At 42.6% G+C, this 27168-nt stretch overlaps 1 protein-coding gene across 1 annotated transcript in view; it reads right to left on the bottom strand.

Annotated features, from left to right (window-relative positions):
- COL22A1 (collagen type XXII alpha 1 chain) overlaps positions 1 to 27168 on the bottom strand; it is a gene marked incomplete at both ends in the record, with an annotated part of 216583 nt that overhangs the window by 164455 nt on the left and 24960 nt on the right. Inside the window, one exon of the mRNA XM_084212415.1 lies at positions 14765 to 14839. Within this exon, the coding sequence (XP_084068541.1) occupies positions 14765 to 14839 (75 nt within the window). The remainder of the gene's footprint in view (positions 1 to 14764; positions 14840 to 27168) is intronic.

The raw sequence follows: 27168 nt of genomic DNA, 5'->3' as shown, positions 1-27168 counted from the left end.
CCAGGAGGACTGCAGCCCCTTTTCCAACTGGACTGCTACCAACACCCTGACCCACAGGGTGTCAGGTCGTGTTCTGACTCTGACAGTGTTGTTCTGGTGTATTGCATTGTTTTATTTTATTTTTTTTCTTTTATAATTTTTTCCCTTCCCTATTAAAGAACTGTTATTTCCTGCTCCCATATTTTTGCCTAAGAGCCCCTTATTCATACCAATTTGGAGGGGTGAGGAGGGTTTGCATTCTCCATTTCAGGGGAGGCTCCTGTCTCCTTTAACAGGCACCTGTCTTTCTAAACCGAGACAACACTCATTCCCCCACAGTACATGTCCCTCACCCACACTGCCACAGGAGCTGAGGGGAGAAATTGGGTGCTGCTGGCAGGGAGAGACTGCTCTGACTGGGCAAGGAAATTGTTGACTATTCACAGGAGAGGAGCTGTGGATGGAGAAGGCTGAAATGCTGCCCAGGTGACATCCTAATGTCCACTCACCAGGGGCCCCAAGCTGTGAAATCCTGCTCATTTCACAAGTCTTGTAAAGCTCCCATGCTAAAAAAGCACAAGATACAGCGACAAGAAGCTCCTGCCAAGTTTTCCCATCATTAGCTCAGACCCAAAGCTGCTCTTCTTATCTCTAACAACTCAAATGAGCATTCACATCATGAGCAGCTCTGAAGCTGTGGGCACTGGTGTGTTTGTCCAGTGGAAGCAAGCATCAGATTCAATCTCTTCTTCTTTTTCTTCCTGAATTTCCTATCAAGATGCACTTTTAAAAGGCTGAATAAAACCATAAAAAAAACCCCATGGCTATCAAAACTACTTTGCAAACAGAATTTGGTGTAATGAAAATAAGTCATGCACTTACAGCAAAATCCCATTTACATTTAGGATTGGATAAAGCATGAAAGTAAATCATAATAGGATTTTTACCTTTTATTCAGACTATGATTGGAAAATCAAAAATGCTTTCTCTATTTTTAATTAATTGATGAATAAGGATAGCTCTTTGGAAAATTAAATGCAGATCCGAGGAAAAGTTAAGTCCTTAGGTGTGTCAGAGGCCACACTCAAAAGCAAAGGTTTTTTTACTTTAATCACACTATTAATTTATTCTGTGCCAAATCTAAATATTGCCCAGCTGGTGAGATAACCTCCACTCTTGGATACTCTATTTACAACCAAAGCCCTTAAAGGTGAGGGACACTTTGGTTGCTGAAGAATTTCAGTAGAATTACAGAAAATTTGTCATCAGGCCATACACTAAAAAATTAATAACTCTGCCAAGAATGAGATGTATCTCACCTAATTTTAGCTGTCTAAAAAGGAGACATGATGGATGCAGGTTTCCTCAGTTTCCTTGTGAGTCAGCAGAGAAATTTAGGAGTAATTAAGACAACTCATCTTGAAGACAGGCTGAACCCCCACCTGGAGTGCCTCCTTCCTTTCAGCAGAAAGGGAGCTCAAACAGACAGGAATTTTTACTGAAGTTGTCTGAGATGCTTCCCTGCTTACAGGGAATTATATCCATTTTGTGCAGGGAGTAAAGCAGAGGTAAAGAGGACAAAAACATTAACAAATCCCACATGACTCACATTCACATTGCTTTATTTGCCATCAGAATTGCATAAAGGTTTCAGATTTTTAGATTCAGCTTGATTACCCAGCTATGATTTTCAAAATCTCTTCTGAAGAACAAAGAAAGAAACAAACCTAAAATATTATTATTTGAGCTGAGAAAGTACTCAAGGCAGATTACCCAAGTGGAACACACAAAGAAACACACACAGCTTGGAAAACCTTCAAATGAATTTTTGAATTAAGGGAACCTCTAAGATTGTTTCAGCTGAAGGAAAGCAAATATATTATTATTATCATCACTATTACAACTACTAGTAGTATTACTACTGTTAGTACTATATTACTACAATTATTACTGTTATTTTGCTTACTTTGTGTGCCTGGAAGCCCTTTGCATGGATTATCTTCCCTTGACTTTAGGAAAGGAACTGGGATTGTGAGGGAGACAGCATGGAAGTTTTAATTTTGATTTTTTAGCCTCGAATTACAATATTAATGTAAAAAATAAGCAGTGCTGTGGTCATTTCTGCAACACCTGACCAGGACATTTCACCCTGCAGTGTTTGTTCACTAACAGTGCAGTAAAAAGTGCTCAGTGAGATCTTTCCCCAAAGAGTTAAATGTGTCACACAGCACTTCTGTGCTGGAGTTACAGCAGAAATAGTCTGTTCTTTGGTTTTCCTACCACCAAGGAGGCACCACATTGTCAGTAGCATATGGAAAATGAAATGCCACATGTAACTTCCCAGTCTTCTCTTCGAGTGAATGGGAAAGAACAGACCTGCCTAAATTAGCAAGGGCTAGGATGCAGTTACCTCTTGCACCATGCCTGAGCACAGGGTGAAAGATAGGATTTTCCTGTTCTCAGCTGCTTTGATTTAAAAGGTGTCTTTTTGTACAGCAGGGCAGGTGTGGTTTCCCAAAGGGCTCATAAACTGCTTAATCAGTAATGCCATAAACATGGCATTTAATAAAATGCTCTTTGATCTTAAGCCTCTTACTTCATTAGAGCTTCTAAAACAATATGTGGCCCCTGAAACCCTCTAACATGATTACATCTCCTGAAAGCCAGCAGACCCTAGTCCATATTAAAATTAAAATAGTGAGCTGAAAGAGAAGCTCAGATTTGTAACAGCATACTTGGCTTGAAAAGTAATTTCTTATGCACTGCTCTGCTGATCAAATCAGCCGAATGTCTCACTGCCTGAGAGTTATAACCCCCTTACAGGAAGCAGCCTGTTTTCCAGAATCAGAAAACACACCCAGATCTTTCTGCTGCAGGGAGAAGAGGGCAAAACTTCGCACTGGACAATTTATACATCATCTAACTGCAACATGCAGCCAGGTTCTCTTTTACAGGACAAATGTGCACAGTGCACCCAGCACCTCAAAGCATGGCCAGAGGGTGATCCAACAGCTCTGTAGGATTCTGTGATCCTACAACATTTTTTCAAGATTTTTATCTGAAGACCTGACTAAAGGGGCCATGGTTGGTTGCTCTGAATATGAGCTGTATTTCTGCCTGGCTCCATTAGGGATCTGATATTGGCAGCATGGTAGAAGCTGTTGTGCAGGTTGAGATTTTCCTGACTCTCCTGTCTTCAGGGCAAAAAACCCACAAAAAACAGAAAAAGAGAGCAAAAAATGTAAGTTTTAATAGCCAGAAAACACAGCAGGGAGCACATTTGGAAAAGCTTCTCAAAGCAGGACAGAGTCAATGACTTCTTGTTTCACCCAAAGCAGCTTTCTGAAAAAAAGTCTCTTGCTTTGTGTCTCCAAGGATCCCAAAATAACACTCTCAGGGGGAACAACTGGGCTACTTCTAATTGTGAAAGTTTTTCATGAGACAACAGCCTGGAGAGGAACATGGAAAGTGAGAAAGGGATCAGGAAAGGCACTGGACATCACAGCCTCGAGTGTGGTGTCTGCAGTGTATTTACTCCAGTGGATTGCCAGCCACGAGCACTAATGTCAAACCAAGCAGCTTTTGCAGGAAATGCTCCATCTTCTGCTCTTGCTCACACTCCCAGCTGAATTATCAACCTTGTCAATGCATTGAAGAAGTGTCACCAATGGCCCTGATCAGGGGAGTTGTCATCACCTGCTGCTTCACTGAGGCTTCTGGAAACAGCAGTCTGTACAGCCTGTGATAAAATAGCTCGTGCTGCTTTTACTGGAGGGTGGTCAATGGCACTGAACTTTCTTCAGTGTGCGAATTCCTATGAAAAACAGTAACACCTGGGAGGCTTTCAGCAAATACATGAACTTGTCTGACATCTCTGCACTCCTGAAGTTTTCATAGATTTCCTGTGCCCACAGGGAAGAGCCTGTATGCCCTCAGTGTCCCTTTTAACTGCTCCAGTATGGTCTGCAAGGTTATTGCCACAGTAAGGAGCTCTCATTTTTGTTATCTTAATTAATTTCTGTGCTAATATATTCTCTAAAAAAAGAGGAAAAATATGCTGTCATGCCATAAAAAATAAGGTTATATGGTGTATTTAATGAGATAGGTCTAGCAATCAGTTATGTCACAGTAGAGTGTAGATGAGGTAATTTTTTTTTTTTTTCTCCTGTATCTAAACATTTGGCATCCTTGTCTTCCACAGTGCTTTATGCTGAAAGCAGCTATTTCTGGACAGCCAAGATGTGGTTCAATTCAGGACTGGAGTAGCAGTTTCCAAATCCCAAAGGAGAGACCGTTTACTTTATTCAGAATGTTATTGTTGCTGTTATTGTTATTGTAGCCATTATCTGCTACAGTATTTTTGCTGTTCCTGACATTTCTTCCTCCTGTCAAGAGCTGAGCGAGTACCACATTTTAAGATCTCATTGAAGTGTCCATCTCAAAGGATCTTTGACCACATCTAATACAAGCCTACTTTCTTCCTGCTTGAAGCCATTTACCCCTGTCTGATTGCCACACGCATTTTTAAAATGTCTCTCCCCAGCTTTCCTCTCAGCCCTCTTTTAAGTACTGAAGGTTGCAAGAAGGTCTCCCTGTCCCTGTCCCTTCTCCTGGCTGAGCATCCCCAGATCTCTCATCCTGTCTTCACAGCAGAGGTGTTCTAGCCCTCTGAGCATCTCTGTGGCCTCCTCTGGACTTTCTCCAACAGTTCCACATCCTTCTTATGCTGGGTACCCCAGAGCTGGATGCAGCACTCCAGGTGGGGTCTCACAAGGATAGAATCGAGGAGCAGAACCCCCTCCCTCAGCCTGCTGCCCACAGGGCTTTGGATGCAGCCCAGGACACTTCAGGCTTTTTGGGCTGCAAGTGCTCATGGCTGAGACACGTTGAGCTTCTCATCCACCAGCCCCCCCAAGTCCTTCTCCTCAAGGGCTGCAATCAATACATTCTCTGCCTGGATTTGGTCTTGAGATTGCTCTGATTCACATGTAGGACCTTGTACTTGGCTTGCTGAACTTCATGAGGTTCAGCCCCCCCTCTCCAGCCTCTCCTGGTCCCTCTGGATGCCATCCCTTCCTTCCATGGTGTGATTGCAATCACAGCTTGGTGTGCTCAGCAAACAAAGCTGAGGGTGCCTCAATCCCATTGTCCATGTCACTAAAAAAACAGCAAACAGTGTCAGCCCCAATACCAACCCAAGGAACACCACTCACCACTAGTTTCCACTTGGACATTAAGCCATTGGCCAGTTTGCATTCCAGTCCATCCAATTCCATCTGTCCAGTCCATATCTCTCCAGTTTAGAGACAAGCCTGTCATGCAGCACAGTGTCAAAGGCACTGCACAAGAGCAGGTGCATGAGTCTTGAAGCTCACACTGTTCAGACCTCTGCTATTACATATGTTTGTAAAATTTTTTTTCCAACTATCTCTGGCTGTCAGAAGAAATTACTTCCAAAGACTTACAAAGGATAAGAGTTCTGTTTCTTGCCCTGTTTATTTCACTGTATTCTACCTCTCCAGAAAAAATGGGAAAAGAAGCAGTTAATTTTTGCATGGGTAATTCACACCACATTCAGCTCTCCCAGAGGTTTGATTCATCATCATCAGTCAGCAGTGGTTCCCTGACTTACCCCCAAAACATTAAGGACAGCACCTCTGGAGGACCAAATCAGAGATTTATTGGCTGCCCACAAGCCCTGCATGAAGCACTGCAGTGATGACTAAATGGGTTGAACGGGTCACTTAAAAAATTTGTTAGCTAAATTTGACAAGAAGCTTGCAAGGGAATTTTGGAACTATAGAACTTTCCAGACTCTTTAGATTAAGGGTCTCAAGAGTGCTTTAAAGAGATTCTTGCTGTCTTTTTTTCCACTGATGTTCCAGCTGGGATTCAAGCAGCACTTCATGCTGACCCAACTTTCTTCTCACCAGATCCCCATATTCCAGAAGGGAGAGCAGCTAAGAGCTTAAGCTAATGATGAGGTTTTGCTAAAGCAGATGGAACAGGTCTTAAGCCAGCATGAAAGAGGTATCTTCCAGCAAGCCTCAATAAGGCTTAGAGCACATTTTAGATGTTCTCAGTTTTATAAAATTTATATATCAGATTTACCCCTGGTACCTGCTGCCATCACTCAGGCCGTTGGTTTACTGTTCCTGGTTTTCTTACTCTCCTTCCCAGCACTGGAAAACACAATTTCTGCTTTTCCTTGGCCCCAGGAAAGGAACAAGCCACAAGAGTCCCATGCAGACCACAAAAAGGAGTTTGATCTCAGCTCAAGCACCAGTCCCCACATTTGGGATTATGAGGAGCAGAGACCTTACTTGAGGTGTACAATGGAGTTATACTTCAAAAAGCAGCAATCTTCCAGAGGCACTGAGGCAGGTGAACAGGCAGTCACTGAACTGAAATATGGGGCCACTCTTTCAAAAACATCAGTCTAAAGTTTCAGCCAAAACAGAGGGGGAAAAATACAGTATTTGGTATCTTAACACAAGAAAGAAAAGTTAACACTTCAGGAAAGATAAAACAAATATAAACCAGTAAGAAAATTATGCCAAAGATAGAAGAGAGAATTGAAAAAAAGAAGCAAGTAAGTGAATACACAATCCTAGGCCACGCCACCTTGTGTAAAGGCTGTTGTAATCTAACCCCCAGCCTGCTGTAAAAACAGGAAATAAATTCATGTATACAGCAGCTGCCTCTGAGGCAGCACCTTTTAACACCTGATCCCATGTTAATAACACAACACTTTATGTGGCACGTTGTTCTGTTTATCTGCCTCTGTCCCCTGCTTCTCTCTTACCCTTCTGCCTCTTCAGTTTTCAAGCTGGCATATTGAGCAACACTGAAAGCTGGTTTTGACACTGAACTCTTTGGCTCATTACTGAAGGCTTTTCTTGTGTTGAAGTCATCTCCATTTTCTCAGTAATGGACACTCGGCTTGGTGCCACAGCCCCTCTTTCAGCTCCTTCCTGCTCCAGTGATTTACAAGATTAAACAGGAGTTCATTACTCCTTTGATGTCCTTTGTGTGCCAGATAGGCTTGTACCAGCAGAATTACCTGAGACTGTTTGTATTAGGTTCTGGTTTTAATTAGTTCCTCTATTTTGAAAGCCTCTGTTGAGTTTCTCAGGTGTCAAGGTGCTCTGTGTTCCTCCAGAAAACCATAAAATGGCACATCTGGAAAGTCATCCCTTGGGATAGCAGTGGGGAAGGGACGACCTCAGTACAAGCAATTACTTTTTGTTTTTAGTATTACTTTTAAGGTAAGAAAATACATTTAAGGAAAATCATCTTACAAAGACCTGCTAGATTCTCCTTGTAATGCTGCCTGGGCTGTAAGAAAACTCAACCAATAAGCTGTTCATGAAAATAAAAATATTTCCATTAATTTTAGGTGTGATGAACAAGGAGTAACATGAAAGTAGGTAGGGACTACTCCTTAGGAGACTGTCAAGGTTGCTTATGCCAGGTGACCAGTTCAAAACAGATTAGACTTACTAGTACTCCAAAACCTGTCCACTGCTGTCATCAGAGAGAATTCTCATCAGACAGACTAATTCAACTCCAAGAATTAGAAGTATTTTGTTCAGATTCTATATATGCCTTCTTCCCCTCATGTGCCCACAATAACCAGAAAGCTTGCACTGATGAAAAATCCATGGGATGTTCCTGAAGGAGAATTAATATAAAATATTTGGACTGAAAAATATCTTAAAGTATGTCACAGTTAGACAACCTATTATTCTTTTTATAGCCAAAGGATTAGTTGCTTCTTGGGCTATGGACAGTCAAAATTGAATTTACTTCCTTTTCATCAATCTCAAATGCACTGGAATAAGAAAACTACTTGGATTGTTGAACTCTTGGGAGAAAGCAAATACTACCAGTCAAAGAATCACTTCCATGTGCATGATTAACTCTTGCTAAACCTTCTTTGTGAATGCAGGTGTCAGAATTTGTCACTGCTGGGACTCAGACCAGCAGTGACAAATTCAGAGAAAGCCTTTCTCAGACCAGAGAAAGACTTTCACAGGGACTGCTCTGCTGTTCCCAGTTTACTTACTGCAGAAGCACATTTTAAAGTAAATTCAGCTTTCCATCTCCATATTTCCTGACATTTTTGAGAAGCTCAGCCAGGCTACCTGCTCCAGCACAGCCCTGATGTTGTCAGGTCATTCACTGTGTCAGGAATCCATTGAGATCCATGGCCTTGTGTAACAGCTACATCTCTGACCACATTAAGAAAAAAGAATAATTTTAAACATGGTGTTTGTTAATTCAAAGAACTCATCCCAGCTCTGTTGGTGTCACCCTGGTTGTGCATGCTTTACAGGAGGCTGCAGTATTTCCATGCTCCTAATCCCAGTGCACAATTTGGTGACTCCCTACTCCCTCTTGGGGTGACTGTGCATTTTCACTCACCAATTCTTCAGTTTCCTTTGGAAGGGAAATTCCTTGGCTGACCACAAATCCTAGAGAAACCAAGGTGCCCATGCTGGGTCACTGGTGGGTCTGGACACTGGGCATGCAGAGTTTACAGCCAGCCCACAGGCCTGCAGTGGCCATGCTTAGAAACCACAAAGGATTTATTGGTAATTATTGGCCTGCTTGACCTGCTGTGCTTTTTAAGAGTTACTGGATATTAAAATGCCTTTGAACACAAGTGAACCATTTGTCAACCTCTGAAAAACTTCAAAGACCTTTCAAGTGCACTGATCTAGGCTATAGTGTTAAGATTAACTATGGCACAGCAGAATGGTAGAATCACAGAATTATTAAGGTTGAAAAGTTCTCTAAGATTGAGTCCAGCCATTAACCTAACACTGCCAGGTTCATCACTAAGCCATGTCCCCAAGTGCCACATCTACCTGCCTTTAAAATCCTTCCAGGGGTGATGATTCCACCAGTTCCCTGATCAGCCTGTTCCAGTTCTTGATCATCCTATCAGTGAAGATATTTCCCTAATATCCAAACAAAACTTCCCCTGGCACAACCTGAGGCCATTTCCTCTGGTCTCTTGTTACCTGGCATGAGAGACTGAGCCCCAGCTCACTACATCCTCCTCTCAGGGAGTTGTGGAGAGCAATAAGGTCCCTCCTGAGCCTCCTTTTCTCCAGGCTAAACACCCCCAGTTCCCTCTGCTGCTCTTCGTAAGACTTGTACAGAGACTCCTAAAAAATGAGCCAGCAGGACCTCAGTAAGGTCACCTGCACTGCAGGTAACTCATCTACCAGCCCAGAGGACAAATCCACCTCACAGCACAAGTCCAGGCATCTTCTCCAGCTCACAGGAGACTGACATAACTCCTGGGACAGGTCAGTTACAGCTGTCCCTTTCCCTGTTTGCTTCTCATCACTTACAGTCGCTATTGCCAGATGTCTGCATGTCAGGAACTCAGTTTCAAATTCAGCTCAGAACAGTTTCACATTTTCTGAGGGACTTCCTAGAGAAAGTGTGGGGAGAGAAGGAAATAGGAAGCCCTGAGCCCAGTCCCAATAGCACTGCCTAGTGATGGGCCACTGAAAAACACAAGAGCAGAGTGCCTGTGCCACAGCACAGCAAAGTTTCATCCTTCTGCCCCATTTCCCACAAATGTCACAGCTGCTTCCACTCCTGCCTGGACTGGAAGCACAACCCTGAGGATGGAGAGGAGGGTGGTGGTGTCTGCACCAACCTGCTCCGCCAGCACTGCACACAGGCAGTCTCTGCTGGTGACCGCTGTGTCTCTGCATCCTCTGTCCCAAGGCAGTGATCCCTCACAAATCTCTGCAGCTCTTCATGGGCTATTCACTGACACCTTGGGGGCTTCCCAAGGAGACTGCCAAGTGTGAAGGGAGGGCACAATCCTGTCACACAGGCACCACAAATACACTTTTTCCCCCGAAGGACATTGGTCAAATGCGCTCGTTCTGCAGGTGCAGCAGCCTGGACACTCCAGTTTTCTCATATTACCACGTGCTTTAGTGGCCAAATATAAATAGTGCCAGGGATATTGTAATTAGCTAGAGAGTCACTGGCATCTCTGGAATGTGAACCCTGTGCTGCAAACCCCAGGAGCTGGAGACACACTGACAGCTAAACACAGCCACTGCAGCCTGTAATTGTAGGGGACCGGTTTTACAAGCAGTGCCTTCCTTGTAGAATGCCCAAACACCCTTTAGAGAATCACAGAGAAACACACAGGTCATAGATGTGTTGGAATTTTGGTCATTTTCACATGGAGGTTTTGGAGACAGGGAAGAGTTGGAGGCTGAGGGCAGTCTGTGGTAGAGCCCATAGTGCAGTTTCTGCTGCTGTTCACACACACAGCCTGTGTGGCTCCTTAGGAGTTAAAGTCAGGGCTTTCCTGTTCCTCCCTTGCCCCATTAACACCTTCCAGTGTGGGATGTTTGATGCCATGTGTTGGTTGGAATTGTCCTTCCCCAGGGTTTATTTTTCTTAGCCCTCTGAGGAAATCACTTCAGGCCTTTCTTTACTTCCATGTCAGAGCCCCCTGAAAGCAGCAGCCAGTATCTGTTGAGGAGTGTTATCTCCTCTAGTAATGTTCAGGACTAGAGCTCAGCTCATTCTTAATTCTAGGGATCATCCAGATTTCTGCAACCAAATCCCATATCCCGCAGGTCTAGTCTAAAATACAAATAATTCAAATGTGAAGTCTTAAAACCTCAAGTATAATTCATGGTAAATAACATTCAGATGTAGCTTTGATGCAATAGTATGGCTCCTAAAAGTACACAGAGGTCACATCTGCAGGATGCAAAATATTATCATTGTGTTTTCCTGCTTGGTCATAACCCTTTCTTAAATGGTGATGGAATGAAAATGACAATTCAGCATAATAATGAGTATTAAATAGAATGAGGAGGGGGAGGGAGGTGTTATTGAGCATTTTAGGGTAGATAAGTTAAATCTTCTTTTGTCGTTATTTCTCTTTAAAAAAACCTATTCAAAACAGTGCCCACAAGAATGCTCTAAGGACTTTGTTTAAACCATTATTAAGCATTTGTTTAAAATATCAGACTTCCTGGATGATAAAGTGATATTCTAAGTAAATTCCTTCCTTTCCTTCAAAATTCCCTGTTGATCTCTAATGCATTCAGCAACATATTCAGTGCTATATTCTGAATTCACATGTTATGTACTGTTAAACAGATTCTGCTTCACTTCACTGACAAAATTTTCTCAGCAGTAGAGTGAAGCTGCCTGTATATTCTTGCTCATGCAACCCCATTTCCCTGTGACAGCCCCTCCTGGATGCCACAGCTGGAGATTTCTTATTTAAATGCTTTGAGACCAGAGGGTCAGAGAGTACAAACCTCTGCTCTGAGAGGACTCAGGACTATCCATCACTGATTGCTTGTCTCCATCAGTACTACTTCACCTCTTGTCCCTGTGCTTCATATCTCTGACAGCTTCAGCCTTCTTCTAATGTCTTGAATGTATGTCTTAAACAGCTGAGAGTCATTTCCTATTGCTGCCTTTGTCCTTCAGCTTGAGTGGCTCCCCTATCTCCCTCCTGCTGTTCTGATTTATTAGCAGAGAGCAATATTATCTCCCCTTTCCACCTGCACACTGCAAGATTAACCAAACCCAGGATTTTAATTGCCTCTCTCTGGCTCCTGAACACACTAAGAGCTCCTCAAGGCTGAACCCATCTTTCCTGAACTAAGGAGGTCTGAGCAAACTTTTCTAGATGAGCAGTAACCAAAAGCCCTGTCCAGTCTCAGGAATTCTTCCCTTCCCTACCTGTCCAGTAACAACCTTTGTATTTCCCCAGCTCTGCAGGACTGATGTACAAACAGCTGCTGACCAAGGCATCATCAGTTCACACAGGAGGAGTGTATAGTTTATAGTCCTGATACTGAGCCACACCTACCAAATCAGGCCTTTAAACTGACCAAGTTAGTTGGAAAAAATCCCTGGGTTTTGGAGCCATTGATCCCAAGCCATAGAGTGGAAACTCACAGGGGAGATTAGACCCAAAACTGGACCCTGAAGGCTTTCATCACTGCACACACTCTAACTCATTATTCCCTTCCCTAGAAACTTCATGATTGTCTCCCTGCCAGGTAGTTTCTGGCTCACTTTACATTTATTTACCTATATTTTTTCACTTTAGCAGTGCTTTTCAATGCAGTACTCAACAAAAACAGACAGATGAGACTTACTTAGCTCAGTTTGTTTAAAAAAACTGAAATCATCATCTGTCTTTTAAAAGGAAAATACCAGGTTAGAGCTATGGCTCTTCTCCAGATCACAATGGGGTTTTTTGATGCAGTTATTTGATTCTGCATGGAGCCACCCTCACTACCCTCACTCCTATTCTCAGCCTCTGGTTTAATGAAATCCCATGAATTTTCCACCTCAGCCACACCATTGTTTCCCTTTATCTCACAGAGTTCCTCCTTTTATAGCTCATTTTGTGTTTAACTTCTATTTTTACTTCTGCTGATACAGAGTGACTCAATTCATCCACTTAAATGCAAACACAGAACTAAATGTAGCAGGTCATGATATAACTTGTATGCAGGTAGGGTAGGCAAGAATGGGCTGGAACTGGTGATGCCTTGTGTGAAACAATTGTCTGCGCCTTCTGCTGCTGCATTTCACCCAATAAAAATAAAAGAAAAAAAATTTTTAAATCCCCAGAAAGATTTTTGGCACTCTGACCCTCGGTTCTGAGGTCTTGTCCCTCTCTGAGAGAGAAAAAGGTGTTAAATTTACGATGCTAAATCTTTTTTCTCTGTCCCCAAAATGAGATTTACTGCAACTTTTATTCCATGAGACTGCACTTTGTGTCCATCTATAAACAAATCTGTGCAAGATATAGCTCTGAAACTCAGGAGCCTTATTGGAGCACTCAGGAGCCTTCTACAATCCTCTGTATTGGTGGTGAGGGACTGAAGTTGTCACTTTTAATTAAATGCTGTAACTAATATGTTGTTAAGACACTGAATGCAACAGTAAACATTTACAGTGAACAGATATCCCTTAGGTCAAATAAATGACAGCCCCGAATAATCAGCCTGACCAGATGTTGCAAAAAAATTAATTTCTGCTATGGAACTCCCTAACACAGTGGGGAAAAGAAAAATCTCTGTGATACTGACCAAACTGGAAGAGTGCCCAGAGGATCTGTGAAGTGTCCATCTTTAGAGAAACTGAAAACTCAATTCTACAAGGTCCTCAGACATCTGATATAATTTTAAAATGGGCCAAATTTTGAAGGAAAGCCCATTTTCAATGAGAGTTTGAACTAGATGATTTCCATAGGATCCTTCCAACCTGAACTAACATACAGATCTAAGACAGCAAAGCCATCTTTTATGTTCTGAACATAAAAAAGCATCTCAGCATTCTGAATATTTACTTCTTTCCTAGGAGGGTAGAGGGACTCGAAGATAATAGGAAAAAATACCTCCAAAATATTACAGAAGAGCCTAAGAGTCTATATATATTATATATATATATATATATATATATATACACACACATACACATATGTAAATATTAATACATATAGGCATGTACACCTCATTCTACCCAAAACTTTGGAGCCAGACCTGAAGTGGGATTCCTGTCCTATACATTGCTCAAAAAAGATATGTTTTAGAAGTCAAATAAAAGCATAGAGTCTACTAGTTAACACTTGAATCAAAATTCAGATAAACATGAACTGGAAATAGAAATCCACTTGTAGCTCCATTCTCCTGGAAAGAATCACATAGAAGCTGATCATCTGAGAAGGAACACAATTCTCCTACTCATTCTGAGCAGCAGCTTCCACTGCAGATAGGTTCAATCAGAATCAGGAGGGCTGAGTTGCTCCAAATTTTGCCAGCCCAGAGACAGAAGGATTCTCAGGACAGGTTAATGCAAGACCCAGCAACAGACAGCAGTTCAAAATAGGTGTTTGCTTGGGTCTAATGGTCACAAAAAATGTTACCATCCAACATTATCACAGGCTCAGATCTAATCAGAATGCAGCCAAAATAAGCTGCCCACAGACAGCACAGTTGGAGCTGGTATTTTGTGCAGGCAGTGAAAATCCTCCAAGGAAAAAATTCTGAATGAGTAGCAAAGCTGTCAAACACTGAGCATTTCTACTCATAATCAAGCTGCAGAAGAACCTTCAGCCTCCCACTGCAGTGACTTATGTCTTTGGGTCAGTCACAATTATTCCCAATGCAATCTTGATGGGCACCTTTTCTCTGCCAGCAGCTCAAGCAGTCTTGGGAGGCTAGAAAAGAGGCACAGCCCATGCAAATATCTGACATTAAGTCCTTCAGCTGGCTGAAAAGATATATCAGAGCTCACAAAAAAACAGAGCTATCACCAGGCTGCATTTCCCCTTGATCTCTCACCAGTGCTTCAGAAAATCTTTTATTTATATAAATGCACACATAAACCTTTCTCCAGTGGTAATTACCACTGTGCTTGGATTTCCACAACAATCACAGATCAAATAAATGGACATTAAAACTCACTAAATGTGCAGTGGTGAGAAAAAAAGTGATCTCCAAGACTTATTGCACTCCACTAAGCTCCACTGGCTTTTTAATTTGATGCCATATCAAAAGAAAGTTTGTGATTACTGTGGTGTTGTCTGTCAACAGATAACTCATTTGGAGCCTCACAGTTTCTAATACACTTTTTCACCACTGAACATGTGTTGGAATAAGAAAATTCCGTCTAGGAAAGGTGCAATGAATCAGAGCATCACATGTGCAGTTGTGCTGTTTCAGTTCCCAGAGGGACAGCAGGATGAGGGTCTGTTTACCTGGGATCTCATCAGTGCCCCCATTGGTGTGTTTGAACCGGTCTCCTTCCACGTGGACATTTGGACACAGGACATCTGAAAGGCAAAAGAACCAGGACAAAGTTATCCCAAGGAAACACATCATTGTGGAAGCTGCAGAACTAAGCAAGGCTGATCTCATCTTCTGGGTCTTGTTCAGAACTTGCATGTGGGGCCTCAGCAATAATTCTATCCCGTCTGCACATCCTAAATGCCCTTCCTCTCCCCTGTAGCCTGATTTCATGATGGACAAGAAACCCAGTACCCTATGTCTGGTTCTGAGCCACTTTTTTCTGCCTGACCAGACAGGAGGGTGGAATAGATGAACTGAGCCTTTCCATCAGCTGGGACAACACTCAGGGTTTGTGTCTTTCTCCAGTCTGTAAATCTGCATGAAAGTCACAAAAAAACTTAAGAAAATACAGAATGTGCTTCCACTCTCAGCTTAGCAGGAAGGGAAGTTCTGAAAGGCCAGCTGACATTAGGGTGCTGCCCAAACTTTTTTTGCCCAAACTGCCCTGCTTTTCAAACTTTTTCTGGAAAACCTCCCTTTGTTAAAGCAGAATTTGGAGTTAAATGACTAAATATTTACAGAGCATTCACCCCTACACACAGGTTTTAAAAAGTCATGAAAATACCCAGTCTTTGTCAGCCATTTCTCATGCTCCCAATTAGTGTCAACACAATTGCAGATAAATGCTTTTCTACAGAGAACTGTCTACCTATCCACACCTTTCCTTCCAAATCTTTGAAATAACTTTTATATATGCTTTCTTTTCCCAGATCAACAGGCTATTGTACACTTGTAAACAAGGGGGACAGGTAGCTCAAGGGATCATTTTAATGAGAAGAGCTGGTGGAGATATCAGGTCTGTATATATTCAATATTATAACAATAACAAAACAACCATAACAATAGTAACAGTAACAATAACAATAACAAATATATATAATTATGTGTATAACACTGGACTTATTAGAGGGCCATAAAGATGATCTGAGGCCTGGAGCACCTCTCCTATGAAAACAGGCTGAGAGAGCTTGGGTTGTTCAGCCTGAAGAAGGGAAAGTTCCAGGAAGACCTTACAGCACCTTCCACTGATTAAAAGGGGCTTTCAAAAAGTGTGGAAGGGACCTTTCACATGGGCAGATAGTGACAGGAAAAACCTTTTATTAGCTCTTAAAGAACTGTAGCCTCACTTTTGCCGGTATTTTACAAACGTCCTGTGCTCCTTTTAACTCCTCCCCTCCTGCCTGCATCTAAGGAATGAGCAAAAATAGTTGGCAAGGGAAAGAAGTTTATTGCAATGCTCACTCTCCAGTGTCTTTCCAGCCACAAAATGATTCCCAGAGGCTCGAACTAGGTTGGTACTTTCCCATCCCAGTTAGCAGCACATCTCTGTATGTCCAAAGGAGCAGAGTGCTGGACTGACAGCACATCCATCAGCCCCAAGGAGCCAGCAGGTCTCATTGCCACACCCAGGGCTGCATTGTTGTGAAGGCAAGACAAAGCTGCCCTCCCTCTGTTGGAGCCTTTCTATGAAACCCCTGACACAGGTGAACATTTTAGAGTCAAAGAGCATTTATGCCCATTTTTTCTACTACTGCCAGGCAAAACTCTGAGTAAACACTTGTGATGCTCAGAGGATTTGCAGCAATGAGCACCCACTGAAAATGGCAGAGACAGTAAAAAATCTGCACTGCAGATAAGGGTCTGCTAATTTGAAAATCTTTACAGATTTACAGAAGAGAAAGCACAGCTGACTGACCTGAGCTTTCAGCCTCTGCTCCCTGTTACTTCCTCTGCTCACAGTTGCCTTTAAATAGGTATTGTTTAAAACTTCTTGTCTGCAACCTTATATAATATTCTGTCAATCATTTGCTTTATCCAAAATTTTTATCAGCAAAAATTTTGCATTTATATCCATGGGGTTCATGGAAATTTTTAATAGCACCAGAAGTGCTAAATATTCTTTTACAGTTGCACCAGGAATGATGACTTTCCACTGACACCTGCTACATGAGATCAGTCAGCTTTTAATCCATTGTAGAGTGGTACTTTTTAATGCAAATGCAATTCAATACATAGTAACCATGCCTAAGAAAAAATGTACTTTATTAAAGAACAAATTTATTTTATCAAGGTAGTTGCCATATCAACCAAACTGTAACTCTGCAGAAGAAAATTATTTTTGTTAGTAATGACCTCTTTCTCATAAAATTATAATTCTTGAATACGAATACATAATAATTCCTTCTCTGCAATACTTTATTCACTGGCTTCAATATCAAACATTACTTTTTTGTGAGTGAGATCAGGAAAATTGCTCTATACCTATACATATGGACCATTCTTCAACTTCTAATAGCCTTACATTATCGACATTTCAAGGGCCCATAATTAGAGGGACTAGTAAGCTCTGTGAATGTAAATTTGCAGATGACACCAAGCTGAGCCATGCTGTTGACACACCTGAAGGATGGGACCATCCAGAGGGACCTGGACAAGCTGCAGAAGTGGCTCATGGAAATCTCATCAGGTTTAACCAGAGCAGGTGCTGGTGCTGTATTGTATTTGCAGGGACCCTTGTGGCAGGCAGGAATGATGAATCTGACTCCATGCTCTCAGAAGGCTAATTTATTACTTTATGATACTATATTATTATATTAAAGAATACTATACTGAATTATTCTAAAGAGTACAGAAAGGATACTTAATGCTAAAAAGCTCATAATGAAAACTTGTGACTCCTTCTCAGAGTCCCGACAGCTTGGCCCCAGTTGGCCAGAGAAACAACTCACACCAGAGCCCAATGGAACAATCACCTGTGGGTGAACAATCCCCAAACACATTCCACATGAGCAAAACACAGGAGAAGCAAATGAGATAAGAATTGTTTTCCTTTTTCTCTGAAGCTTCTCAGCTTCCCAAGAATAAGACCCTGGGGGAAGGGATTATTTCAGAGAATGTGAATGCCACAGTGCTGCACTTGGGTCGGGGCAACCCCTGGTGTCCATCCAGGCTGGGGAGGGAAGGGACTGAGAGCAGCCCTGCCCAGAGGGACCTGGGGGTGCAGGTGGGTGAGAGGCTGGGCAGGAGCTGCCCATGGGCACTGGCAGCCCAGGAACCCCCTGTGTCCTTGGTTTGTAAGAGCTTCTTGCTGAAGGAAGCATTTCTGAGAGTAATTTTACTACAGATCCCCCCCTTTTCTGTAAGCAAATCACACTGAGATATGTTTGATGAGGAGGGACTTAGGCCTTGCTTTCAATCATCATTTTTTTAGAACCTTCCCTATGAAAAAAAAATAAATCCCAAAGCTCTCAAATATTTTAAAAGCAAGAGACAATATGTGCTGCAGAGTACATGTTCTGCAAAGAGACATGTCTGAAGAATGTGTTGGCTCAGGAACATTCACTAACACTAAAATAACATTAAATAACCTATTGCAATTAAAATGTAACAATTGGGCTGCAAGTTTGGAAAAGTCATCTGATTGTTTGAGTTTGCCTCCAAGCCATTTCAAAAGAAATTCAAGGAAATGGGATAGAAAACAAAGGGAAAACAAAAGAGAATGGGAAAGGAATGGAGACAAAAGCAGGTGGGGAAGGAAGGAAAGGAAGGAAGGGGCAGTATTGTGTATGTTATAGCAATTCCTGGCCAGGAATGGTGTGATTCTGCTGTCCCTTAGGGATTTCTATAGACAAACCTTCTCTGTAAAGTGGAAACACAAATCCCCATTGCCAGCTTTCCATCCTTGTGTCCATAGGACTCTGCTGAAACAGTTTCTTGCTTTTCATTTTAATTCTTTCAAGGATAAGCAAGTCCTCAGCTGCCAAGGGCTCCTCTGGGGACTGGTGTATAATGAATGCTGAACATGTGTAGCTGTCAAGTTCCACAAGAATAAAGTAGAGAGGTGAGAATGGAAACACAAGAAGGTTAAAGCAAACATTATTTATTATCACGTTTCTTTTATTTTTTTTCCTTTCCAGACTGAGAATTTCAGGATTCCAGCAGCACCCAGTGCATTGGCAGACACTCAGACACTGAATCTCCATCATTATTCCATTCCCACAAGAGAAATTCTCCAGTTTCTCTCAAAGGTGTGATACTCCCAATCCAAATATTTGAGATGTCTCATGCCCTGACATTGAAGTTTATCCCCTTGTAATCCTGCCCATGAATAAGGCACTGCAGGGCAAATGCAGGCTTCCCTAAAAGTTGTCTCCCAAAACTTTACAGGCAGAAAACTTTACAGGCAGACAACCTGGTAAGCAAGAGGAATTTGGGTTAAGGAGTGGGTGGGTTTCATACTCTTATGCAATGTAGATAGTAATGCACTTTTTTTCTGCATTGAAATAATTTTCCCACTGAAGATTTCTTTACGTTAAAGGGGAAGGGGCCTAGTGAGAAAATTTTTTCCTAAAGTCAAGAATATTTCATGAAAGTAGTTTCTCAGAGGAGCTTTCCCAGAGCCCATTAGCTCTGTTCTTTAATTACGCAGGCGGTTCTCTGTGCAGCAGTTCCTCCAGCACATTTAATTCCCTGCAGTCAGTTGATGGCTCCTATATATAGTACCACCTTTATTTGTTCTTTTCTTTTCTAAAACATCACACATAGACCATTTTATAGCTTCCAAATTTAAGGGGTTTTTTTCCCCTCACTCTTTTAAAAATGCGTCTTTTTGAAAGAATGCCTCCACTCTGTGCCCATATTAACTGAATATTTTTTGGCAAATGTTTGTTGTCAGATATTCTTTCCCTGAAAATAACACAATCCATAAAGTGCCACCCACCATGGAAACAAATTTATAAAGAAAAATGTGGCATTTTTTTTCAGCTACAGTGGCAAGAAGCCCTGACAGTGTAATGATACTGCAATAGTGTCTGTACTAACATTATAATTTGTAGCAAGGTGTAGGTACAACAGAGCATCACAGCAATTATATGATTACACCTTGCAGTTTAATGCCTTGTGCATTTCTGAAATCACACTGAATCTTCACACCATGGGGTTTGAAGTCCATCAGTGCCAGGAAAATCACTTGTTTGTGGCTGCTGAAGCCAAGGTTGCTTCTGTCTTTTTTCCTTCAAATAATGCCTACAGTGATGCTGGATGAGGTTTCCATATTTGCTCTCACACAAAGGCTCTCTGTCACTACATCCTCTGTTTCCAACCCCTCTGCCATGGGCAAGGACACCTTTCACTGCACCAAGTTTCACAGGGCCCCATCCAGCCTGGCCTTGAACACTTCCAGGGATCCAGCATCCACAGCTTCTCTGGCCAACATGTCCCAGTACCTCACCAGCCTCACAGTAAAGAATTTCTTCATGATATCTAATATAAATCTGCCCTCCTCCAATTTAAAACCATTACCCTTTTTCTATCACTACAAACCCTTGCCAAAAATCCCTCTCCAGCTCTCTTGTAGAGCTCATAAATGCTGATGGTGAAATGAAAAGGGAATAGCAAACCCTCACCACAACACAGCTTTCAGGTGGAGAAAGCACAGCCACAGCCCCTCCTACTCCTCATAAAGCTGTCATATATTTTCACTAAAACATTGTTCTGAAAATGCACCAGTGCCCAGCTGAGCTGCTCCCCAGGCTCCCCTGTGTGCTGAGAAAGTCCCAGGTGACTTCAGTGGGACTCTGGGGATCTGTGTCCACAGGCCTCCCTCCCCTTTTCCAGCACAAGAGCCAGAAAAAGTGAATTTCTGTGTGACCATCCATTCAGTGCTGGCACTGCTCAGCAGATGGTGTGTTCCACACAGAGAGTAAGCAAAATTACTGCAGGGTGTTATACCCAGAGAGCTCCCCTGCAGCACTCATTTAAGGTCCCAGGCAAGAGGACACTCTTCTTTGAAAGGCTCTCTTTCTACAGGATGGAGAAGCAGGGCTCTTTCAAAGAGCAATTCAGAGCAGAAACCCAATTTAGGTGCCCTGATGTAGCCCTGAAAAAGCCACTTTCTTCCCATTGTTTCTAGGGGAAATCTAGGAACACACAGTTCCCAAATTAGACATGTATCAAAGGCACCAGAGTTACATCCATCCAATTAAAACAAGCATGGTTGGGTGCATTCCTGGGCACTGAGGCCAAGGCATGTTCAAGCCCATATCTCTGCTAGCAAATGGTCTCAGCCTCCAAAACCAGAGGCCTGCTGACCAGGAACACTCCCTGGAATGTTGGAAGGACCCATCTGGGCCCCAGACATGTTCCAGTGGAGTGTCAGCTTGCCTGGGGTGAAAGGTGCCAGACCCCGGGGCAGAGGAGTGCCTTCCACTGCCCTGGAATGCTTCTGGCCACATTTACAGTTTCTAGTTCAGATACTGCCCACAAATATCATCCTTTGCTAAGAGTTCACTGGTACAGGCCAAAAGCAAGAATGCTAATTGATTTTGTGGTCACAGGCCACCAGTCCCTAAATGCATTCAGTGCAAATGGGAAGGTGGGAAGGGGCTGCATGCACAGCAAAGCAGCACTGTGTCCTGTTTAAATAGGCACAGCAGGAAGGCAGGGAGTTCTGGCATTTGCAAACTTGAAGTAGTTTTGAAGGTGAAAATGTAAATTTTAAAAAAAGGTTAAATTCTGCTACAGTTTTGTTCCTGTCCTGCCTCACACTGGAGTTTCACATTGGAGAGATGTGAAAAATACTGTTTTCCCCACAACGTGGCAGGCTGCACTGTGCATTTATACCATCTTCTCACCCTGGATCCAAACATCTCTCTCTTCTCCTTTTGTTACTCTCAATTGCCTTTCTTATTTTTCCTTTCTCTTTCCTGTGCTCTGGAACTTGATCCCAAAGAGACAATGCTTCTAGAGGTGCTCCCACTCCAACATCACACAAGAAGTGACAACTACACACCTCCACCAGCACAGGGAATCCTTTACAGCCCCATCTCTAGGCTGACCCCATAATCCAACCATAAACTCAGTTTCAGATGCTCTTTAAAATTTTCTAGAGAAGTTCCTGCATCTTGGTGAGGACTCATCTGTCCAAAGGATACCTGCACTGCAGGGTGCTCAGAGAACCTCTCCCTCTCTGATGCACCCACACAAATGCTAGAAACTCGTAGTATGACTGGCAGCAGAAGTATATTGTCAAGGGGACTGATGCAATTAGCACCATTTAAGTGAGCAGCATACAGAATTAATTTGCACATGCTCCCACAGGGAATAAGTGGCACTCTGGGAACTATGAAAATAGCATCAGGCCTTGGCACTTCCAAGCTAATTTGCTTGTGTCTGCCCCTAAACAAACACAGAGACTGTGTGCCAAGGAGCTTGTCAGCAAACAGCACAAGGTTTTGAGGAAAGCAATTAGCAGCTGCTCTCCATCCAGACCAGGAGCTGATTGCTGCTCTGGGACAGGAGTCCACCTCCTTCTCTCATTTTGGGAAAGAGGTGAAGATTCACCATGCTAAGTGTCCTTGGCTGGAGTGAGCCACCAATTCTCCTGAGTGGCCAAGCATTGCCTTAGCAGATGAAGTGCCACGAGCATGTCTTCATGCTAATGGCCCATAAAATATTTAACAGGCTGACAGTGTGGAGTTGAACTGGAGCACACCCTCCAGCAGCCAGCAGCCACAGCAGCAAGCCCTGCCCCAGTGGCTGCTCTGTTGGCACAGATGGAACACATCACTCCTGATGCAGCTGCTGGGCTCTTTGGCACAATTTATGTGTACTCAGAGGCTGGAGAGGACAGGGTGCTGCAAGGCTAGAAGGGTTTCCTGCTTGGCCTTGTGTCCCAGGTGAAGAGCAAAGATCAGAGGTACAAAGGTGCTGCTCACCTGGCTGTGGGGAGACAAAGCCACCCCACCCACCAAAGTGAGGATGTCGAGAGTGCAAAAAGAAGAGATCAGCACAAAGGGCCCCTCTAGGGGTACAGGTGGAAATGAGCAGCCTGTGGATGGAACAGAAAGCACTCCAGGTAGATTGTCTCACCTGCCCACCATCTCACAGCCACAGAACTGCCAAGCATAAAAAATTACATCATTCTCTCTCCCCTTCTAACTCATTAAGGTTTAGAAAATAAAGTTTTTATATTCTTGGATTTTGCATCATTGGACATGGATCAGTTCCAATATTCACCTGTGTAATGAACAATGAGATTTCTATGGCGTGTAAGAAGACCCAAGGTAAAACATCTGTGCTTTACACTCCTTTAAAAACTTATAAAGATCAGTACCACACAAGCAAATGCTGGTTGTAGAAACAGGAGAAGCATTTCACAAACTCAAGCAGATCTCTCTTATTTTTTTTCTCCTGTGCTAAGTATTATGGAAGCAAAATTCTGCCAGCAGCAAATTTCACAACAGGGAGCTGGTAGCAGCAGTATCAAAAAATGCAAAATCTCTTACAGCAATGACTGATTTTAGGATGGACTCAAACGTTGTAAAATGCCATCAACATATGATGGGTGGGGTTTTTTATTTGTTTTTTTTAAATAGCAATTCTGTGTTAGTCCTGTAATTGAAACGACTGGGATGATTAAAAATAAACCTGGTGTGAAGCTCCGGTAGGTTGGTTCTCACTGAATAGGAACAATACAGAATTTCTGCTATAAAACCCCATCAATCTCACTTGCACTGGGCATTCACCAAAGGCACATTCCCCAGATGAGCCCAATGGAGCAGGGCAGCTACAGATCTGCTGAAGCCATCAGTTCCCACTGCTGGCTGGAGGGACAAGACAGTCTGTCCTTTATCCTCCCATGTGCCACAACACGGAGACAGGAGCATGGGCTCCCCTCATCTGAGCACTGCCAGAAAGATGAGATGCCAAGTCACAGTTTATAATTGATTTATTTTTTTAAAAAAAGCAAATCCTCAGCAGACCACAAATGTTATTTTATTTGTTAAATTTCTGTAAAAGCAATTACTTGTCCAGAATAATAATGAGAAATCCAAGTAAGGCATTCTGTTCCTTCACAGTAGTTCCAAAAGTGAATTAATTAGAAGTAACTTGTTTCAAAGCTCATGGCTTTTCAGCTGATCAATAAATATACACTAGCTGTTCTCAAATAACTTCCAAGAGAGAAATATAGCTCAAGGATGAGTTTAAGAGGTCTCTGACTGCCATTACTCTTCTGGTGTAATTATACAACTGCAAATTGAACAGTATCTTCTTCCTTGTGGGTATTTCTGGGGGCTACTGTAACTGTGGCTTTGGGACTCTGACCAGCAGCAGTATAAATATATCATAAGAGGAAAGCAAAGAAATTTCTGTTTAAATACAAGACATGACTCTGGCTAAGAGTTTTGTTTTGTTTTGTAAAGAATTGTAGCATTGCCTTTGCAAAATGGAGAGGGTTTAAGAAAAGTAAGTGACTTTAGTTTCCTCTTAGAAGAAGCCAGGTTAAAATCACACCCTGGCTGAAGGATGCTATTTTATGGATGCACCTCAGCAAACTCAGAATTTTGTCTGGTTGCTGTCCACATCCTGCTGAATTTGGCCTTTCCTGGGCAGGGCATGGAACTGGCCACACAGAGGCAGAAGGTGGTGGCAGGCATGTGCCAGCCCCAAGAGCAGCCAGAGAAAGCAGTGGGACACTTCTGTGGTGGTACAGCTCTTCAGAAGAGATCCTTTAAGAGGAAGACATCCATCTGATAATCTCCATGGGGTTAAACCTTGGGGACACCAATGGAAACAGCTTGAGGATGATTGATCATGTGGGAAAAAGGACTTGTCCAAGATCAGATGCCACCAAAAGCTGCTGGGTCTCAGAGCTTCCTCTCTGCCTTCCAGGATGCTACAGAGTCCATCAGGAAAAAGAAATTACTCAAAATGAGTGAAGGATGGCAGGAGCAAGCCCACTGTTCCCTTCTTTACCTCCAAAGGGTTTAAACAGACCATTGATATCTTCAAAGGTCTTAACAGATTTAGAGACTTTTAGGAGCCTGGGTTTTTCAGCTTTCAGACACTCAAAACCAGCCAGGTTGAAAGCACTGGGTTCACTTCTGACTTAAATTTTAAAAGATAACTTCAGTCCTGTATTGATTTTATCCAAACAGCTTGATTCACCTGCCAGTTCCAAACATGCCACAAGGCCCAAACTTTCTAAGGAGGTTTGCATAAGATCTGGGTGCTTCCTTCCATGGGCACTTCAGCAATCTCTCTTCGGAAGCCTAAAAGTAGCCAAAAGAAAAGCAACTTAACCAGAAATGATTTTGAGGGCATCTGCCCCCTCCACACTGTGCTAAACAAAGGATGTGGCAAGGGGAGCCTGGAAAGCAAGGATTTGTGAGCAATAAATAAGAGCAGGCACAACCAGGGCTATGTTACTCAAGCCAGGTGCACATAGTTCAAAGGCTGATTTCCCCAACAGGTTTCCCTGCTCAAAAATATCAACCACTCATTTTTAAGGAGGTCTAAGAAGATATTTTAGACAAGACAATTGTGCAAGAAGGGAAAAGGGAAAGAATCAAACCAAAGCACAAAAAAGAAAGGAGTCAAGAGGGAGAAAGCACATGGGTATCAATCAGCATCTATAGCCCTGCCACCTCTGAGTACTGAGATCTTCAATCCTCACTAAAACTTATCTGTGCCAGGAAAAAAACCATTTTTCAAGCCCTCTGCATTAATACAGGGCTGCCACACTGTGTGATACACCTGTGCTGTCTTATTCCTGTACCTGGAATCAAATTGTGCTGCTGTTGTGCCAGTCTGCCAGCAGCACAGCCCGAGCCTCCCCACAGACATGCCAGGATGAGTTAATGCTGTAAAACTTTCAGCTGCACAGCCACAAAAGGGACGTCCCAGCATGAGAGGATCTGTGTTTCCAGAGCACCTGCCCAGTGGTACCTGTCCCCACTGTCCCTCTCCAGAGAGCTGAGCACACTGACTCTCCAAAGGGGAACATGGTTTGCACTGATTTTTTAAAACATACTAGGTAATTGATATTTTGAACCAAAACCAGAAGTTCTCCACTTCAAAAAAACCCAAGTTTAAAATAAAGCATTTTAATAGCTTCAAAGATTTTTCCCAATCCTCCAGTATCAAAAACTCATCTAAATTGGTTTTGCCCAGAAGTTTTGATCTTGATAAATTAGTGTTTTCCCTATGACAGGCATTTAATTAAGAGATCCCAAATCAATTCTGAGAGGTTTCTTTTCCTACAAAACACGGTATCTGCTAGCCCATGCACCTAGGGGTATGTGGTGTGGGAGTGGGATAATTTTACCTGCTGTCAGCTAGGAATGAGAGATTTGGAATTGAGATTTCAATCTGAAATAAAATGAAATTGCAGGCAGAAGTACAATGTATTAGCTCAAGAGATTATGATGATTTCTGGAGGACAACATTCAGCATGGTGCTCATTCTGCATGCTCCTCTCACACCTGAGAAGGAAAGGGGTTTCAGAAAATCCTTGTGGCCTCAGGAAAGGAGAGTTACTGTATTGTATCAAATGCCTCAGCAGCAGCTCAGCAAGCTTTCTGTAGTAAAACTGATCCCCACAAAGTGTTTTCGCAAGGTCACTAAACATTTTAAAGCATGTCCAACAAGCTTGGGGTTTTAAAATTTTTCTTTATTTACACATCCCTAAATTTTTCCATGGATCTCTGAAACCCACCTTTCAAATTTAGGCCAAAGACCAATTCATTTCTTTCCTCTTGGAGGTTTTTTTTCCCCTCTCTAAGTGATGCTTTTGCAGAGGATATGCTGGGAATTTCTGCATCAGGTGGGGCTGCACAGATGGGAAGTGGAATTTCACAGTCACTTGGTGTGGGGATCCACAAGGATTCTCTCCAGCACAGCACTTTGGGGGTTTCACCTTTGTTCAGTGCTGAAGTGAAGATGCTCTCATTGCACCAGAGACACACAGGCACTGAGAACCAGCCAGACTCTACTCCTTTAATATTTTTTTAACCCTGTTCCATAGAAGAACTGAATCAGAGAATCATTAAGATGGTTAAAGAACTCCAAGATCATTGACTCCAACATTTTAACCACCATGTCCATTAAACCATATCACAGAGTCCACTCAATTTTTTTTTTTTAATTTACAGGAATGGTGACTCCACAACATCCATCCCTGGGAAGTCTGTTCCAATTCTTAAACAGTCAGTGGATAATGTTTTCCTAATATCCAACCTATTTTCTTAGGTAATCCTCCCCCTTTCTGCATTGGTAGAAAGGTAGATTATAACCTGTATGGTTGATGACTCAAAAAGTAATTCTTGGAGCTTTTTAACAGTTATTTCCCAGGCTTTATAAGGGAGTGTGTTGGGCACAAAGCAAAATAAAATCTGGGCCAGAGCTTGGTTGGGATATCCAATGTGTCTCTGCAGAGAGAGAGAGAACAGCCAGGAGGGCTCACAAACACCCAGTAAAGGACAGAGCAACCAGCTCTGGTTTTTAATCAAGGAGAAATAGAGAAAATCAACCC

This window comes from Fringilla coelebs (assembly GCF_963513975.1).
Source record: "Fringilla coelebs genome assembly, chromosome: 1".
Lineage (NCBI taxonomy): Eukaryota > Metazoa > Chordata > Aves > Passeriformes > Fringillidae > Fringilla > Fringilla coelebs.
Note: the sequence above shows the minus strand (reverse complement) of the source record. Positions and strands in the feature narration are given on the sequence as shown.